Source organism: Drosophila subpulchrella, chromosome 2L (genome assembly GCF_014743375.2).
Source record: "Drosophila subpulchrella strain 33 F10 #4 breed RU33 chromosome 2L, RU_Dsub_v1.1 Primary Assembly, whole genome shotgun sequence".
In the NCBI taxonomy this organism is placed as follows: Eukaryota; Metazoa; Arthropoda; class Insecta; order Diptera; family Drosophilidae; genus Drosophila; species Drosophila subpulchrella.
The window spans coordinates 17,493,835-17,511,218 of NC_050610.1; the positions used below are offsets into that span (position 1 = coordinate 17,493,835).

Genomic DNA, 17,384 nt, shown 5'->3' on the forward strand with positions numbered 1-17,384 from the left:
AAATAATTAATATATATATACATCAAATATATTTTAAAACATATATTAAATTCTAAAATAAAATATTTATAAGTAAATAGTAATAAAAGTTGTAATTATTCAATTGTTTTTTTTTCTCAACTCCCAGAATGGTGGAGGCCGCCGTCCCAACTATCCAGTCGATGCATTTGCTCTCGGTGGTGAACTTTATCCACACTTCCTGCATTGCCAAGGTGAACAACGACAACATCCTGAAGCGGGACCAGAGTCTGAGCTATTGGTCCCAGGTGCACTCCAACTCCAAACGTTCCACAACTGAGAGGCACCTCCAGGGACCCGGGGACTCTTTCCTCAGTGATGTCTACGAGGAGAGTATCTCGACCAAGACTCAGGGACTGATTGTGCTGCCCAAGGTCAGCATCACCATGCTGCAGTCCTCCATTGTCGAGGAGATTATCTCAGTGGCAGCGTTGGATAACGTGCAAGTAAGTATATTAAGGAAAATTGTTTTTAAATTGGAAAATTATAACCATGTATATAATTGTAAACAGGACCTGAGCTGCGTCTCACTGCTGACCTTCTACATGGAGGGCATTTCCACAAAGTTCCACCTGGGTAAGACGACGCGCGCCTCCATGCATAACGTGTATATCCAGCAAACGGTCCAGTCGGGCAGTAGTAATAAAAAGGGTGGCATCATGAAGGGCACTCGCGCCCTCTTGGCACATCTCTCATCGCAGACGCGACCCGACAATGTCCAAGGAGAGCCCATCCTTATCGAGACATCCGAAAAGCAGTTGGAGGAGCTGGTCATCACACTGGATATTGGAAGAGCCCATGCTCAGCTGCGACGCCTGAAGACCGAGGGCCAATCCTGCACTCAGGACTCACCCATCATCGTCACCGCCATTCCAGAACACAAGAGCAAAGTGCTGTTTGAATGCCTTAAAATGCCAGAAAGCACGGGCATCGAAAGCATTGGCTACATTATGTTCGAGTGTGGCTTGGAGGGAGTGGGTGTGAAGATAGTAAAGCGTTCGCATTTCGAAAAGTCCGAGAACAGCAAGGAGGAGCTAGCAGAAATGGCAGGAGCTGGTGCAGCTGGAGGAACTTCCGGCGGCGGCTTTAATCTAAATGACCTGGTGGGCCAAGGAGACGGAGCAACAGCTTCCGGAGATGGCGGAGCTACTTCAAAGGCTGAAGCTGCCTGGAGACTGATAACTAAAAAGCCTCCGACTCCCAAAACTCCCAAGGAGAAGTTTCAACCAGCTTCAGACAGCAATATTGCGGGAGACAGCTCCTCTGCAGCTGAACAAAGAAAATCCACACCCAAACCACCAGATGAAGATGTGGAGAAGGGACACAGTACATCGAACGCACCGCCAGGAGCTCAAAAACCTACTGCGGCAACCAACTCCAAGGATACCTACGACAAGGTTAGGTCCAATGTCAAGGAAACGGATAAGACTTCTTCTTGTGTGATTGAACTGAAAGCGGTTTGGTTTAACTTTGCCGCTCCACCGTGCGTGCCTATTACTCGTAAGATCGATCTGACGCGACTGGACTGGAATCTTCTGAGCACTGCCTCACCGGCAATCACGGCATGGATGAATCCCAGCAATCGACTGGCTATCAAGATCGTTTCCCTAATGAAGGCTCTCCACACGAGGCAGACGGCAGTGGCTGCTTGTCTTATGGCTGAGGCCATGGATAACGAGAAAATCCAGAGAAACCCCAAAATCAAGAAGGTAACAAAAGAGGTATAAAGGTTTTTTATACTATGATCCGTTTTGTAGACCCCTGATCATTTAAAGATGGTATACTAAAGTATATAATTTAATATCCCTGCAGAGTCGCTACGCCAATAACTACACGCTGCTGTCGAAGACGCTGCAGGAGGATCCCAGTTGCCAGCTGTGCTACATTATGCAGAAGTTGGTCCTGGACGAGGGTGTTCAGAGGATTGAGTCGATCTTTAAGCAACACGATGTTCCACATCTGAACACTCTGCGACAGGTTGGTTACTACCCTTCAATTTACTTGCTATGAATATTAATATTTACTTCTCTCTAACAGGGCATCATTGTGCTGAGTCGACAGTGGAAGAACACCCTTTACAATCCCATTCTGTTTGAGCACCAGTACAAGAACAAGCTGGCCCGACCCATCAACGTGACCTTTTCGTTCCCGCAGAACGAGGAGGAGGCGGAGAACGATGAGTGCGAAGGTGATGTTGAAATGGGCGCCTTTGCAGGCGTCGGCGAGAATCCGGAAGAGAGTGAGAATGCTTTATTACTTGGGCAAACACAGCATCATCGAACTCACATTGGTATTTTTTTGATTAACGCTCTCCTGCCCGCCGCCTGTGGCGGGTGGTTATCTCCTTTTAACCTAGTTATATGTATAGTTATAGACTCTTTCTATATTTCCCCTTCCTGTTTGATGCACTTGTTGATCGTTTGTTAACCAAGATAAAAGATTGTGTCTGCGTGTGTATGTTGCTTTGATCTACCCTATATTTCCTTTCTTTTCCTCTACTGTAAATACTCTTACCACACAAATGTAATCCACCGCTTTGAGTGTTCACCACCTCATATTGTTTGATGCTTTGCGTTTGCATTATACTACAGACCAATACAACTCTTCTATCCTTTCTGGCTATTACTATATCTATATCTATGGAACTAAATTTTAAAATAAGTATGTTGTACACTAAGCGAAGAATAGTATGTAGGGAGCTTCTAATCGTACTTCTGCTTCCGAATCCTTAAAGCTTCTTCGTTCAGTGTACAACTTCCCAAGAAGAGTGCTTTCTTGAAGAGTGCTTGACCTATATTCATAATCTTCCTTTTCTTACGTTTGTCTACTGCCTTTCCTCTATAGAAAACAATCAGTACGGAGGAGTACCTTATGGTCATGAGGCTGGAAACCACGGAACCGCCTCCCAGCGATCTACTTCCACTTCGCCAAACATACACCATCCTCGTCGCGGGTAAGTCTTACATTTTTGCTTGCTTACATTACATCATTTCACCTCATTAATGTCCTGCTTGTGATCTGTTCTTTTTTCCGAAAACCATCCGTGTACATCAGCCTAAATAAAGTGCACAGCAAAGCCTCGAATTATTCACATGGCAATTCATCTCGTTCCAGCATTCAGATGCTGCCCATTATTTCTGGGCTGGTGGAGAAGCAGGTTCCGGAATTCGGTTTGTATACTTGGATTTACAAATTCTTCGCGACGGTTGGTTATTTGATGTTCTTCCTCCTCAGAATACGGCGCTTTGCAGGAAGGCTCATTGAGTTCCACAAACTCGGTGAACAAATTCTGGCTTGGTGCCGAGAACCACAAGGAGGATTTGTACTTCTGGATGGCCAAGCAGCAGGATAACAAGAAAAAGCACTTCACCGAGAAGGAAAACGCACGCCCGGCTCCGCCAAAACTGCATGGACATGGAGGACAAACTCGCAGTGGCATCATGCAGGATTCGATTAAGCTGCTGGATGCTCATCTAATCTTTGAACCACTGCTGACTTGCTTAGGAGTGATGCCGCAGCAAATGATCAACAAGTTTTCCAATGCTGACATATCTTCCCTGGAAAACTTTGGCACCAATTTGTCCCTGATCGGCACTTTTGATTCCATACGGGTGGACATTGTGGTCAGCGAGGCTGGTGATAAAAAGAACTCATCCCAGAAACCATCTAAGCTGAACAAGAAATCAAACGGCGGCAGGGCCTCCATAATGATGGACACTCCTTTGTTCCTATGCGAGCGAGTGGGTGTGGAGTTGGAAGTTCTGAAAATGTCTGATGGCATGGTGGATCAGGCACGCCAGAATGTCATTTATATGTCGCGTCGCCAGCTGAAGAAGCACACCAGCACTGTGATCAATTTCAGCCTCAATGTGAGATTCATATCGCAGCAGGTAAGTGAAAATCTTAATAGGCAACATACAATTAAGAAAGCTTAAACTATTTTACAATTCAGGTTAATATGCCGCTGTTGAGACTGCTCCATCAGATCTGCAATATGTACCAAAACGTTAAGGATGCCCAGAACGAGTTCCACGACCAGCCTGAGCTGAGCAAAAAGAGTCACACCAAAGATGAGTGTAGTTTGGGTAGGAATCTTATATACTGCAATTATAAATCTAAAAACTAAACTACATTTTCTGTATTGCAGCTTCGGAACCCACCGACATCCTGCCGTTTAACTCGCTATCAGAACGCTTTGGCCATGGAGAGAGCTATTCGGATGAACGCTACGACAAGTTCAACGAAACGATGCCCACCATGCTGGCAAGACCTCGTCCAGGTGGCTTGGCTCCCATTATCCAACTCACACCGTCTCCAAATGCGAAGAACAGGCCCCAGAGTTTCGCCCAGAAGCTTCGCTCCACCGGGAAATCCGTGAAGGGCAAGCTGGGCTACACGAATCTGAATGAGTCCAGTTCATCGCCCCTAAGGGATAGCCCGACAATGTCGATTCACGAACAGAATATCCTCAAAATGACTACGGAGTCAAAGGCTTCGCTTAATGGGGCCTGTGCCACCAGCGTCAGTGGGGACTACCAGAACACTCTGACCAAAGCGGGAATGCCAACGATGGCTCCTATGTTGGAGACACCTAACTGCTGGAAGACCATCTACCACCTATTGGAGTTATACGGAACAATGCCGGAGACCAAGACTGTGGTTCAAAGGAGCTCGTTGAACGAGCATAAGAGCAAGCCCGTAGGTTTCGCCCACGATGAGGATGACTTGGCCAGTGCTCCAACACCTCTGCCGCAGCACCGAGAGATGCTGCTGGTAGATGCGCCCTCCCAGGAGCGAACGCGTCTGATTGTCTTCGGGGTGGCCAAGATCCACAAAACTCGTCTGCTGGCCACGCTTTCCGGTCTGAAGCTAGAGTCGGAGATTACCACTCTCAACAGCACGGCTACCTGGAGAAAGAAGGCTCGTCCTGTCTCCTTGGAGTGCTCTCTTACTGGACAAGTGGGACGGGCCATGATTGTATTGCTTGAGGGAGTGGCTCCCAGTCAACAGTAAGTACTATTTTACTCTTTGTTTATAATAGATATGTTATAACTTGTTCGTATTCTTTTCAGAACCGTGGTGAAGGTGACCGTAGGCAAAAGCCAGACTCTGTATTCGAGCTTATCGAAGCGGGGAAAGGATAAGAACAGCGGCCTGCTGTCGATTGGAGCTGTAAACATAGACATTCCGCAACATCCAGTGGCCCTGCATGGAATGATGACCCGAAGCTCTAAGCAGTTGTCGTCCACGCTCCAGGAGTTGCGTGTGAAACGTAATTCCGGTCGGTCCACACTACGGACGCATACGGCCGAGGAGCCAGAGTCGCCGTTCCATGCCCGCAACTCTGGAGGTGCTAGCAGTGGCACAGGAGTGGCCAGTGAGATGCGGGAGCGGACTGTTTCTGGCGGAGCGGGAGCCCATCAGCAACCACAACAGGCAGCTCGTCGGGCAGCTCACATGGCACAGTCGAGGACGGCAACAGCTCAGCACCAGAACGGATTGCTCCAGCCTCTGGTCATGCAGTTCAACGTGCTGTTGCAGAGTCTGTCCATCAATGCTGCTCTACTTCCCTCGCTACAGGCCCAGTACCGCATGAATCATGTAAGCTCGATGGGAGTAACCGGCCAAAGGGCGAAGTTTGTCATTGATCTGCCCACGCACACGCTAAGCTTTAATACGAAGATTCAGGTGAGTTTAAAACGTATTTTTTGCAAAAAAATCATTTAATGGGGTGCATTTGTATAATTCGTTTTTTTTAAAGATCTATAAAAGCATTTTTAATAGTTTAGTCTTGAGAAGAGTATGTGACAGAATAATAGATATGAATAACGAAAAAGCTGTTAAAATGCTATTAAATTGGCTGAACTTCCTTCTTAAGCCATGACAAAGTGAACTCGTCACCTTCACGAGACAAGATTGGGGAAAGAGTTTCCCAAACTTCCTGATGATAGCTGTTGAGTAGCTTTACTTCCACATCGGAAAGAAGTTCCTTTTTGATCATTTTAGTTTGCTTTGGGCACATGGTGATAGTTTTAAAAGTCAGGGCGCCACGTTTGGCGAAATTGTGTGCCACTTGGCCGGGTACAATCTGCACAATGTCCTCGACACGGATTCCAAACTCTCCATCCTGGTAGAAGCCAGGCTCATTGGAGATGAACATGTTCGCCTGGAGACCAGGATCGTCGGGCATCAGACGAATTCCCACACCCATGGGACCTTCGTGGACATTCAAAAAGTGACCCACTCCATGACCGGTGCCGTGGCCGTAATCCAAGCCAACGTCCCATAGGGCCTTCCTCGCTAGAGTGTCCAAAACTTGGCCCTTGACCTTAGCCGGGAATACGGTGGCGCCGAAGCTAAGTTGTCCCTTCAAAACGCGTGTGTAGGCTTCCTTCTGGAATTCGGTGGGTTCACCAAAGTGCAGAGTCCTCGTCACATCCGTGGTGCCATCCAAATATTGAGCTCCCGAATCGCACAGATAAATCTCCTTGTCGTTTATCTTTCTGTTGGTTTCCTCCCTTGGGTGATAATGAATAACAGAGCCATTGGGTCCCGAAGCACTGATTGTGGTGAAACTGAGGCCCATATACTTATCCTTCATAGCCCGGAAGGACTCCAGCTTATCGGAGCCAGATATTTCATCGACATCCACACCCTTTTTAACTTGATCTTCTAGCCAGGCAAAATACTGACAAAGAGCCACTCCATCGCGAATGTGACTGTTGACGAAGCCCTTGACCTCGACTTCGTTTTTGATGGACTTTAGCACACAGATGGGCGTTACCTCCTGAATTCTACGTGACTTGGGTATCAAAGCAGTTAGGTAGTAGCTGCTGGTCGGGGCAATCCATATCTTTGACTCCTTGGTCGACACAATCTTGCTGATTTCCAAACCAATTGAGGCGTAGGGCAAAACGCTGATCTGTACATTGTTCTCTGTTTGATGCTGGGCAAAATCGGTGGGTAATTTGCCAGAGTCCACAAAGAGCAGTAGTTCATCGTGGGTGACAATCAAGTACGAAAAGAAAACGGGGTTAAAGTCAATGTCTGATCCGCGAAGGTTCAAGAACCAAGCGATTTCATCGAGGGCACTGACCACCAGGGCGTCCACATTCTTATCCTTCAATTGGTTGCGCACCACTTCCCACTTCTTGGCTATTGGCACGCCGGAATACTCCAGTTTCAGGGGGATAATCTTGTTGGAAGTCTGCGGGGGCTGATCCGGACCCCAGACCTCATCGATGAGGTTGTTTTCAATGGGCACCAGTTGGCACTCCGCCGAGATAAGCTCCGTTTCGATGGGTTTCCACACACGGAACGATAGCAGGCGGGGATCCACGCCCACAAAGCTGCCCTTGGGCAGATTCTTGGCCAGCCAGGCGCCAATCGAGGGCGTGGTGGTTAGACCATCTCGCATCAGCACCCAATTGGCGTCCAGTTGCTTCTCCGCCTGCTGATAGTACCGCCCGTCGGTCCAGAGCAGGGCGGTATCTGTTGTAATCACCGCTGTGCCAGCGGATCCATCAAATCCACTGACAAAGGAGCGCCGCTCGTCGTGTTGGCACTGGTACTCCGACTGGTGGGCGTCGTCCGAGGGCACTATGTACGCCGAAATGCCGCTGGAGTCGCCCCCTTGGGCCCGCAGCATCAGCTGCCTTAGCTTGGCCAGAATTTCGGTGGTGCTCCTCTTCATCGTGGTTCCTCAATGGCAGCAAAATGTGTAGCTAAAGGGGAAAAAACACAGAAAATCTAATCAACTTAGGACGATAAGATTATCAAACGTAATCGGGTTCTTTATCCCATAAACACATAAATAATCGAGAAAATATAAGTGTCACTCACTCAACGACTGTCAAACTATTGTTTAAATTACAGGGTGCGATTTATTTTACAACCGCTGCTTGTTTTTAATTTTTTTGCAATGACACATTAAATTTAGTAATTTATGGCAGTTCAAAAATGCTGCATATTAGGTCATAAAGCTTATTCGGGTTTAGTATTTTTTTTCTTTTTATGAAAACGGTAACACTAAAAGCTGAGACATTTTTAACTAGGGCGCTAAATTTAAAATCATTTCTGAGACATTAGTTACGTTCTTATTTTAGTTAGTGCCTAAAAAATAATATTTAAATAGCAACATTAAAACTTGTGTGTTTCCTTTGCAGAACGAGATGAACCTGCCATCGGAGGCATGCATTGGCCTGCCACCTGTTCACGTTCTGGCAGAATATATTCCAGATCACCGCCAGGATCACACTGAAACCGTCGAAGGCATTGTCCTTCGCCAAGGTGGCTACGTGAATGCCAGTGCCGAGATCGGGGAGTTCGAGCGTTGTCTGACCACCGATCTCCTAAACCATTTGGTCTTCGTACAGAAGGTCTTTATGCGGGAAATCAACGAGGTGCTGCAAAAGGTCTACGGCGGCGAGAAGCCCGTTCCCCTGTGGACTGAGGAGAGTGGCGATAACTCTGGAGCAGTCCAAGAGTCCTCGCTAAAGCGTATCCTTTTCTCCATTAACATTTCGATGAAGCGCATCCAATTGACGGCCACCACGCCTTGCTCTTCGGCGGTTCGTTTTGAAACCGGAATCCTCGAGCTGCAACTCTCGAATCGAGTCAAGAACCTGGGGGACATGAGCAACCGCAAGCTCTTCTTCAAGGCTCACATCGATTTCAATCTATCCCTGGGACAGATCATACGTAATGTGATTTTTGACGAGGCCGAGCCCGAGTTCCAGCAGTACGCCTTCTTCCACACCACCATCAATTTGAGGAATGCCTTCCAAGACGAACTGCTCAACGAGGATAAGGAGTTGATTCTGCTAACCCTCAAGAGACCACTGGTTTATGTCCAGCCCATTGCCGTGGACAAGGCCATCCTCGTGTGGCTCAACTACAAGAATGCCTACGAGTATTGGGCGGAAAAGCGTGCGAATCTCTGCAATGAACACACCCAGCACAGCCAGTTCGGTCAGTACTCGGGGCAGCATCAGAACCAGAATCTGCAGAACCCACAGGTGTTCGATCGCGTGGCCTTTGGCCAGATAGCCGGCTCCAATTTGTCCACGCTCTTCCTTCAACTCACGGTGGAGGACATGGGTATCTGCCTACCTCTGAAACAGGTCAACACCACGGTAAGCAACCAACTTGGCTAATGTTTTATTCGCTTTCTAAATAAAAAATATATTTTTTTTTGCAGACATTCGGCTCCCGGTCCTATCAAGACTTTGATGCCAAGGGCGCTGTGGTGATCACGCTAGAGAACACAATAATCTCGGCCTGCAACTCGGGAGCCTTGGTGTCCAAGGGCAAGTTTCAGGGATTGTGCCTGCGCTTTGCCGATGACTTTGAAACCAATCTGGATGACTGGAAACCCAACAGTGCAGAGCCAATCATGAACGTGTGCGTTGTGTCCGAGGGAACCTTCGAGGTCTGTTCCCGCACCACAGCTGCCAAGAAGGGCGAGAACGCCAAGTGGCTGCTGAATGTGAAATGGCAAATGGAGGGTGTAGACATCCATCTGGATGTCAATATTGGCAAACAGCTCAGTTCATTGGGTCACACTCTTACCATGCTCACGGGCTTCGAGGAGGATGAGACTCAAATGGAATCACCCGACAGCGATGAAGGAGATCAGAGCTGCAGAGATACTTTTGTGCGAAGAAGAGGGGACTTCGATAACTTGCCATCGTTTGTTTTCGATCCCACAATTGATTCTAAGAAGCGTTCGTTTATGATGGAGAAGGAAATGGCCGAACAGCTAAAGATCATCAACGATCTACGCACTCTGGGAGCCTCACATAATACAGTGGCCCATGAGGAGAGGCGACTGCAGGAGCTGCAAGCCATTTGTTACAAGTATTTCCGCAGAGATATGATCCAGAAGTGGAAGAGACCTTCACTGCGAAGGTCTCTGAAGAACTACGGTCGTTCGCATTCGTACATTGGAGCGGGATCGTCGGTAGTCGGTGTAGGTGTTCCCCAGACCATGGACAATGGAAGCTATGCAGGCAGAAGACTGGACACTATTGCATCCAATGATGAGATATCTAGCCTGCAGAGCACACCGGCATCCTGTCACTCCCGCAGTGCTTCCCTAAAACATACTGGGGGAGGAAATAATGCTCTAGGGAGAGTGACCTTTACGGAGGCCATGCGACAGACTTCACTACCCAATGCAGACACGGATACGGAGACGGCTGACAATGAGCTTGATTGGCGAGGTGACATTACGCCCAGTGAGATAGATGTTGACGGTACATCCGTGGAGATGCGACGCAAGCATGGTCACGGTCAGAAACAACCGGAGCCTAACATCGACTTTGAGCTGGACATTAAGGTACTGGTAAACTCTGGAAAGTGCGTGCTGCATACGAAGGATACTGGAGAGGAGCGAGCCCAAGGATACGCGGGTGGGTCAGGAGCAGCAGCAGGAGGAGTACCTGCTTCGAGTGTAAAATCACATAAGCGGGAAAGGAGCATAGGAAACGATTGGGGCAGTCCAACTCCTTCGAGAAGACAGAGGGACAAGAGCAAGCTACGGTATAATGCCAACGCGTTGCTGGCCGATCTCACCATCTTCCACATCCCAGGATTAGATGTAAAGCTTCACTACCAATCAAAAACCTTGGCGGAGCAATTAACTGGAGATCAGGTGCCACAGGGTCGCCGAATGGGCAGCAAGCGAGCTACTTTGTGCGCCTGGATGACCCTACAAAGTATCCCAGAGGAAACTATCATATCACCTCATATTCTGGAATTCCTAGAACAGACTTTAGAGCCGATTCCTGCTCGACAATCCAGTAGTGTTCCACCAACTCCATCCCACAACACAGCCGTTAATCTGGACATACTGCCTGCCAACTATGTGACTTATGCTTCATTTCCGGTGGATGTTATAGTTTACTTCCATATGCAACCTTCTACCTTCAGATTTAGTTGTCTGCCAGTTTCAAGAGTGGAATGTATGCTCCAGCTGCCCAGTTTGGATATCGTATTCAGTTCGAAGCGAAGCAGTGACGAGGAGAACCCAGCACAGCCAGGAAATCATGCCCATCCAGAGCAGCAGTTGCCCACGGGTGGACTGAGTGTCACCGGCTGCCTGGCCGACTTTAATGTGTTCATCTTCCACCCGTATGGTGGCAAAAAGACTTCCAAGGAGACACAGTTTTCACCTCTGAGCGACAGTGAGAGGAAGGATTCGTTGAGTATCAATGTTGAGTTTGTCAAGTTCCACATCACGCGCTGCAGAAAGGTGTACATTGAACCGCTGCCCAGTTCCAAGAGATCACTTGATCAATCACGAGCCGTCATACGATTCTCTACCATTGTGGATATTGGAAGTGCCAGTTTTAAATACGATATGAGGAGATTGACGGAGATTCTAGCCTTTCCCAAGGCTTGGTATCGCAGGAGGATTGTGCGAAGGCTCTTCCTGGGCGATCTTAGTGTGCAACAGCAGCAACAACAACAACAAGGAAATGGAGCAGAAACCCCCACTGGTTGCCCACCTGCAACACCAACGCCCAGTGAAGACGCCGGTAGGGCCAAGGATAAAATGCGCCTAGACTTTGATGGTCAACCGTCGCAACAGCAGCAACTTGGACACTTTGGAGCTGTAAGGCAACTGAAAAACCTGGGCAAGTCGTCTAGCGCCGAATCGTCCGGAACTCCCCCCTCTGAAAAGAATCAAATCACGGCCTGGGAAACGCTGGTTATATTTGCAGTTAACTTCACCAAACTGAATGTGCAAATGAACATTGGTAATGTGTGTGGCAATGTTGTATGGCTCACGAAAGACTTTCAATCAGATGGACGCCTCTCCATCGGCAGCACTGGCTACAAGAACATGTATGCCGGCATCTATTTAGGAGGATCAGCCCTAGATGCCAAGGGTGGTATAGTGGGTGGCAGCTTTGAGGTGAACAAGATTAACAAACGATTCCACATCAAGGAGGAGGCCGGCATGGAGCCCTACCACACCATGGGACTGAGTTTTATGGCCCTGGAGCTAAGACTAGACTACATGGGAACATCTGTGTTGATGACCCGGATTAGTAGCTTCTCTGCTGCCATGAAGGATGAATGGCGCACTGCCTCACAGGCGGCAGCAGCTCCGTCCCATGGCAAGGATCAACCCAGAGCACTGATCTTTATCCATGGTGATCTTAGCTGGGATCAACTGCAGATCATGATAAGCAAGTCCACAACCGCAGATCTGCTCAAGATGTACTTCAAACTAGAGGAGTTCTTTACGCAGCAGTTTAAGTCCTCCAAGAGGGTGTTCTCCAGTCTGGAGCCACGCTTGCAGGATCGTACTGCCAGTATCAAGAGGCGGCAGCAGCTGAAAAAGAAGCTGGCAAACGGAGAGCTTGTTGCACCTGTTCAAATTCAGGGTTTGATTGGCGAAAATACAGACGCACGTCATCACCGCCATTGGCAGAAGCCACTGGCGCAGGCCGTGGGTCTGGTGGTGCCTTCCCTAGTGACCCGTTTGCCACGCCATGGTAATGTGCTGGGTGGCACTGTCGAGCTCCGAGGGCAGAACATCTCCTTGGCCTGCTTCCACGGCATTAACTTTAAGTCGAAGTCGTGGGCTCTGTTCAGCTTGAGATCCCCATCCATCAACTTTGCCACGGAGGCGCGGCAGAGCGAAGACGAAGTGCTGGTCACCCAGACACTCACCTCTTCTTTGGGACAGACGACAGAGGTGCAGCAACAGCAGAACCATTCTATGGCCATCGTCAGTCGCATCACCAGGAACATAATTTTCCCGCCTCAGTTCAAGACGCTTAATGAGTGGTTCCACTATGCCTTTGCTAACAGTGAGATTGATGGTGAGTTTATTGCAACTTTTGTTTAGAAAATATGAAATAAACCTTGTGTTTTTCCCCACACACAGCTGTGGATCGCTTCCCCATGCTGGAATGCGAACGGGAGATCGCCTCAAATTCTATAGAACGAACACGGGCCTCTGGGAGCAGCAGCGCGGCCAAGGCGCAGGAGCACAACCACAACCGCGAGGTCATCTTTGCCCTGCCCAGCCTGCAGCTGCATTTCAAGACTGAGCACAAACAGGGACCAACCACACCAGAGCCAAGTGGTAAGCTCTAATCATTCTATTATCGTAAAATATAAAGATACTCAACGATTTTTTTTTCATTTAATTGCAGAGACCAAACCAGAAGTCTTGTGCAGCTTCATCACCGAGTTCGATGACCACATCTTTGTGACCGTCGATGCGGACGCATTCTTCTTCCTGCACGATCTCATCACCTCCTATGTGACTGAAAAGGAGAAGGTGGTAAGTATTGATAGTGCTGTTTGATTGTGAATTTTAACTTATATTTTTATGCTCCACTTTAGATTGGAGCTCAGTCGGCGAGGGCAGCCTCGCCCAATCTCTCGCAGAAGGCCAACCTGAAGCCATATCTGACCGACGAGATACTCAAGGAGAAGAAGGGCGCCTCCAACACGAACCTGACTGCCCAGGGCAAGCAGATGAGCGCCAGCAAGAGCAGTCTGGAACCGTTGCAGGGCAGCCACACAAGCCTAGCGAACACTGCTGCCAATACGTCGGGAGCAGCGACAACGAACACGTCGACAGCCACATCAACAGCCACCACCTTGTCGCCCGGAACGGCAGCTGCTGGACCTTCGACAGGCGCCTCCAGCGACGCAACTGATGGCAAGCAGCCGCAACAGGAGGGCGCTGCGCCCACCTTTGATCTCGAATCGTTTGTGCGCGACTGGCGGCACTTTGAGTGTCAGACTTGGCACTTGGAGCCCACAGTGCGCCTACTCTCGTGGGCGGGAAAGTCCATTGAGCCATATGGCGTTGACTATATCCTAAACAAACTGGGCTTCAGCCACGCCCGAACTACCATACCCAAGTGGCTGCAGCGCGGATTTATGGATCCGCTGGACAAGGTGCAGGCCCTGATGATGCTGCAACTACTGTTGATGGTGCGCGAGAACAAAGTTGAGCGGGATGGTGGGGCCAGTGGAAGTGGAAGTGGCAAGCAGCAACAGCAGAACCATCGACCACCAACGAATTAGCCATGGCAGAAAAACATCTATGACAACTGACAATTACCCAAAGTCCTTCGATTTAGTTTAAGTAGCGCTGTATAGATTTTTCACCCGTGTAAAGTTTTTTATTATTTATTACCCAGGTTGACCTAGCATGCTTTAAAATTAAAACTCGCGGTATTATTTGGCCAGTAGGCAGCTTCTTATACAATGTAAATGGTTTGCTCTCGTTTCCCTACTTTTTAAGCATATCTGTATACTCTTTTTATAGGTGTAAAGTCAAGTGCTTCGTGTAATTTGCTCAATTTTGGCGCTTTGTAACTATTATTACATGGTTTTGTTATTCTAGGATTTACTATGCAACAATGAGCAAAGCAAATGTGTTTAAACTATAAGTAGCCCTAATTGAATATACATTATTATATATAAAAACAATAAAAAACGTGTAAGTCTATAGATAAGTAAAGCAAATAAACTTTCGGAAATGCGTACCAAAAATGAAATACAATTTATTGACAACATGGGAATTTATAAAAATGAGAAAAGTGACCACCGACCCAAATCGAAATTCTAGAAATTCAGAAATGCATTATATTATTTCATCAACTTAAATATATTCACGATCCAGCAAAAGTATACGATAAGAAAGTTCATCTGTGTGTGAGTGGAACGTTAAGGTTTTTTATTTCATATTTGTAGTACTTTTATCCCATTCTCTGCTGTTTAGGCTTAAAAAAACTGAAATAAAACATTGATAAGTCTTTGAAAAGTAGAATTGGTAATCAGTCGAGTTATAAAATGCTGCTAGAGTTGTTCATAACAATTTTTGTTCTCGTGAGTCTGCCAAAATCCAGGGCGCTAGTACCAAATTGCAATTACTATGATACTGTAGATATATCACGTATTAAAATGCAAAACAATTCGTATAAATATGATGATCTCCTGATTCCTGCCAACCTAACTGGAGAATACGACTACATCGAGATGCTCGACGGAAGTAAGGAGTCTGCAAAAAGGCATTTAAGAGCCTGTGTGTGCAAACTAAGACCCTGCGTCACGATCTGCTGCCCCCGTAAAAATATATTGGCCAACGGCGAGTGTTACGATGGTCTGAAGGAGAATATCGCTCTTGTCAATCCCTATCTGAAGCTAACCCCAAAAGACGGATCGATGGTATCGGCACGGTACAATCTTAATGATATGACCGTAATAAGGAGAGAGTTTCAGGAATGCGACGAGTTGATCAGGGAAGATGAGTACACATTGTATCAGGTTCGTCATTCCATTGCGTTGTAAATCAATTTAAAGAGATTTTTTTTAGGACGGAAACTTATTTCTGCAGTCATTAAACTTGAGCTTATTAAGAAAGGAGTACTGCCTCTATCCCTATCAGTTTAATTTGGACTTCCCAAAGTCAATTTGGATTGTTAAACATAACTGCTTGGATATGTATTTACCAGCGACCTTTGAGAGTAAGGATGTTCACCTTAAAAATATCACCTATTTCCATTTATTTACAATGCTGTACTTCCAGTCATGATGGTGGCAATGGTATGTAATGTTCTTACAATCGCCGTATATCTTTACATAAAGAAGCTACGAAATGTGATAGGCAAGTGTCTTATTGGCAGCTTGTGCTGCATGTTTATAGTGAACTTAATCAGGACACTGGATTACTATAGCATGCTAATAAATATGTGCCTAGCAGCAGGTTAGTAGATTAAAATCTGTTCGGATGATGGTAAGATTATAATATTTGCTGTACCTTCGCAGGTTATGTTACTTACTTGTTTAGAATAGCTTATAGTATGTGGGTCTGCTTCATTAGTTATCATTTATGGAAAGAGAACAGGTCGCTCCATGCGAAAAATCCTCGTTATAGCTTCCTTACCTACAACGTCTTTGTTTGGGGAACATCTGCCTTCGCGACTGGAGTCATCGTTTTGATGGATAACGTTTGGGGAAGGGATCTCCATAATTGGAATTGGTTGCCCCTAGTTGGTTATTCAGCATGCTACTTGAGAAGTATGTTTTAATTGGACTGATTTTTAGGCTGACATTTATTTCAATCTCCTTTTTTCGTTTACAGTTGGGACTTGGTATTCCTGGATCTACTATTTCGGGCCATTGATGATCCTCGGCATATTCAATGTGGTTATGTTTATCTTGACGGCCATTCCCATTTGGAAAGTGAAAAGTGAACTGAAGAAGTTTAAACAACGGCCGATGACAACCTGCTTAAATTTCGATAGTCAGACGTAAGTCTTATTTAATTTGGAACTTGATTATCATGTAACGAAATAACTGACCACAGATACGCAATGTTTATACGACTCTCTGCCCTGATGGGAGTTTCCTGGATGCTGAATTTCCTTTCCTTCTTCACGAAGCTACGAGGTTTCTCAAATCCTCTGATTTCGCTAGTTAATTACATCCACTTTGGATTTGGAATTATAATATTTATACTACTTGTTGTAAAGCGTAGCACTTTTAGGTTGCTAATGGATAGGTAAGCTCACCATGGTATTGCCGTATTTTTGAGTTACTTTTACCTGTCCTTGCAGAATTCGGGGAACACGTTAGGAGGATAATTCCGACGTAAGTCCTAATGGTATAAAACATTTTTATTGATTTACTTATTTTTAAAAAATATATTTTGTATTGTTATAGTTTATATTCTTTGCATATTACGCATACTTTATTAAACAAATATTACATATTCCGATGGATTGAGTTTTTCTTTTATGTGTTTTGTAAGTAACGCATATTTTATTTGATGACCAGGATCAAAACATTGCATTAAAAGGTCTTAAAAATGGCCTTTTTTAAAATAAAGGTTATTACTTTTATAATTTTGGTATACTAATTTAGTTTACAATATTGGTATTTCAGATTATAATCTTTTATTCTTCGTGGGTTTTTTTAGGTACGGCATATTGTATATAAGATCAGTTACACACATATATGTAGTAACATATTGCAGTAAGCGGTCTTTAAAGCTGTCGATTTCTAATAAATAAAGGTTATTACTTTTCCAATTTTGATTTTTATTTTAGTTTAATTTTCATATTAAAATATTTTATAACAGTTAATCTCTGTGGTTTTTGGCTGAAGGTGTTATTTTTTTTGCGGTCCTCACTTATCCTGTGACTGAGTAAGGAAACGTTCCGGTTAATTTCGACCTGACTTTGGTTGTTCCTCCGTCTCCTCTTGGCCTTGGCATGAGTCCCTTTGACTTTTCTAGGCCTTCCAGTTGCTTTTTCTGAATTTTTTTTTGCCCGAGTAAACTTTGCATCCGCAGCGCGTATCCGTTTATGTTTTCGTTTTGTCCCGCT

At 46.2% G+C, this 17,384-nt stretch overlaps 3 protein-coding genes across 9 annotated transcripts in view; 2 read left to right on the plus strand and 1 right to left on the minus strand.

The window, feature by feature from the left end:
- The window catches only part of LOC119546342 (transmembrane protein KIAA1109 homolog), a 30,265-nt gene extending 15,774 nt beyond the window's left edge, over positions 1 to 14,491 (plus strand). For 2 of the 7 annotated variants that reach the window (XM_037852549.1, XM_037852545.1), the window contains 15 exons: positions 128 to 464; positions 531 to 1,727; positions 1,831 to 1,995; positions 2,056 to 2,308; positions 2,863 to 2,971; positions 3,073 to 3,188; positions 3,253 to 3,908; positions 3,971 to 4,103; positions 4,166 to 5,027; positions 5,091 to 5,706; positions 8,184 to 9,152; positions 9,218 to 12,854; positions 12,920 to 13,120; positions 13,191 to 13,321; positions 13,384 to 14,491. In XM_037852549.1, coding sequence (XP_037708477.1) covers positions 128 to 464; positions 531 to 1,727; positions 1,831 to 1,995; positions 2,056 to 2,308; positions 2,863 to 2,971; positions 3,073 to 3,188; positions 3,253 to 3,908; positions 3,971 to 4,103; positions 4,166 to 5,027; positions 5,091 to 5,706; positions 8,184 to 9,152; positions 9,218 to 12,854; positions 12,920 to 13,120; positions 13,191 to 13,321; positions 13,384 to 14,076 — 10,075 coding nt within the window. In that variant the 3' untranslated portion in view covers positions 14,077 to 14,491. Of the gene's footprint in view, positions 1 to 127; positions 465 to 530; positions 1,740 to 1,830; positions 1,996 to 2,055; positions 2,309 to 2,862; positions 2,972 to 3,072; positions 3,189 to 3,252; positions 3,909 to 3,970; positions 4,104 to 4,165; positions 5,028 to 5,090; positions 5,707 to 8,183; positions 9,153 to 9,217; positions 12,855 to 12,919; positions 13,121 to 13,190; positions 13,322 to 13,383 lie in introns of all 7 variants that reach the window. The other 5 variants (XM_037852544.1, XM_037852547.1, XM_037852546.1 and 2 more) reach the window with 5 other exon arrangements.
- LOC119546344 (xaa-Pro aminopeptidase ApepP) lies at positions 5,755 to 8,002 on the minus strand. Its single transcript, XM_037852554.1, has 2 exons — positions 7,861 to 8,002; positions 5,755 to 7,742 (listed from the first exon to the last, which is right to left on the minus strand). Exon 2 carries the CDS (start codon positions 7,709 to 7,711, stop codon positions 5,870 to 5,872), a length of 1,842 nt encoding a protein of 613 aa, XP_037708482.1. The 5' UTR covers positions 7,712 to 7,742; positions 7,861 to 8,002; the 3' UTR covers positions 5,755 to 5,869.
- Positions 14,492 to 14,958: 467 nt separating the features above from the next.
- LOC119546333 (probable G-protein coupled receptor Mth-like 7) lies at positions 14,959 to 16,632 on the plus strand. The gene is made up of 7 exons (XM_037852533.1): positions 14,959 to 15,321; positions 15,392 to 15,521; positions 15,584 to 15,760; positions 15,823 to 16,074; positions 16,139 to 16,307; positions 16,364 to 16,558; positions 16,614 to 16,632. The coding sequence occupies exons 1-7, from the start codon at positions 14,959 to 14,961 to the stop codon at positions 16,630 to 16,632; spliced, it is 1,305 nt and encodes a 434-aa protein (XP_037708461.1).
- The last annotated feature ends 752 nt before the right edge of the window (positions 16,633 to 17,384 follow it).

What these genes read in the sequence shown, in the direction of transcription:
- LOC119546333 (XM_037852533.1), top strand. Translation starts at nt 14,959, where the DNA reads ATGCAAAACAATTCGTATAAATATGATGATCTCCTGATTCCTGCCAAC. An exon ending in ATGAGTACACATTGTATCAG is followed by an intron (nt 15,322 to 15,391) that starts GTTCGTCATTCC and finishes TTATTTCTGCAG; the next exon opens with TCATTAAACTTGAGCTTATT. An exon ending in AAATATGTGCCTAGCAGCAG is followed by an intron (nt 15,761 to 15,822) that starts GTTAGTAGATTA and finishes GTACCTTCGCAG; the next exon opens with GTTATGTTACTTACTTGTTT.
- LOC119546344 (XM_037852554.1), bottom strand. Translation starts at nt 7,711, where the DNA reads ATGAAGAGGAGCACCACCGAAATTCTGGCCAAGCTAAGGCAGCTGATG.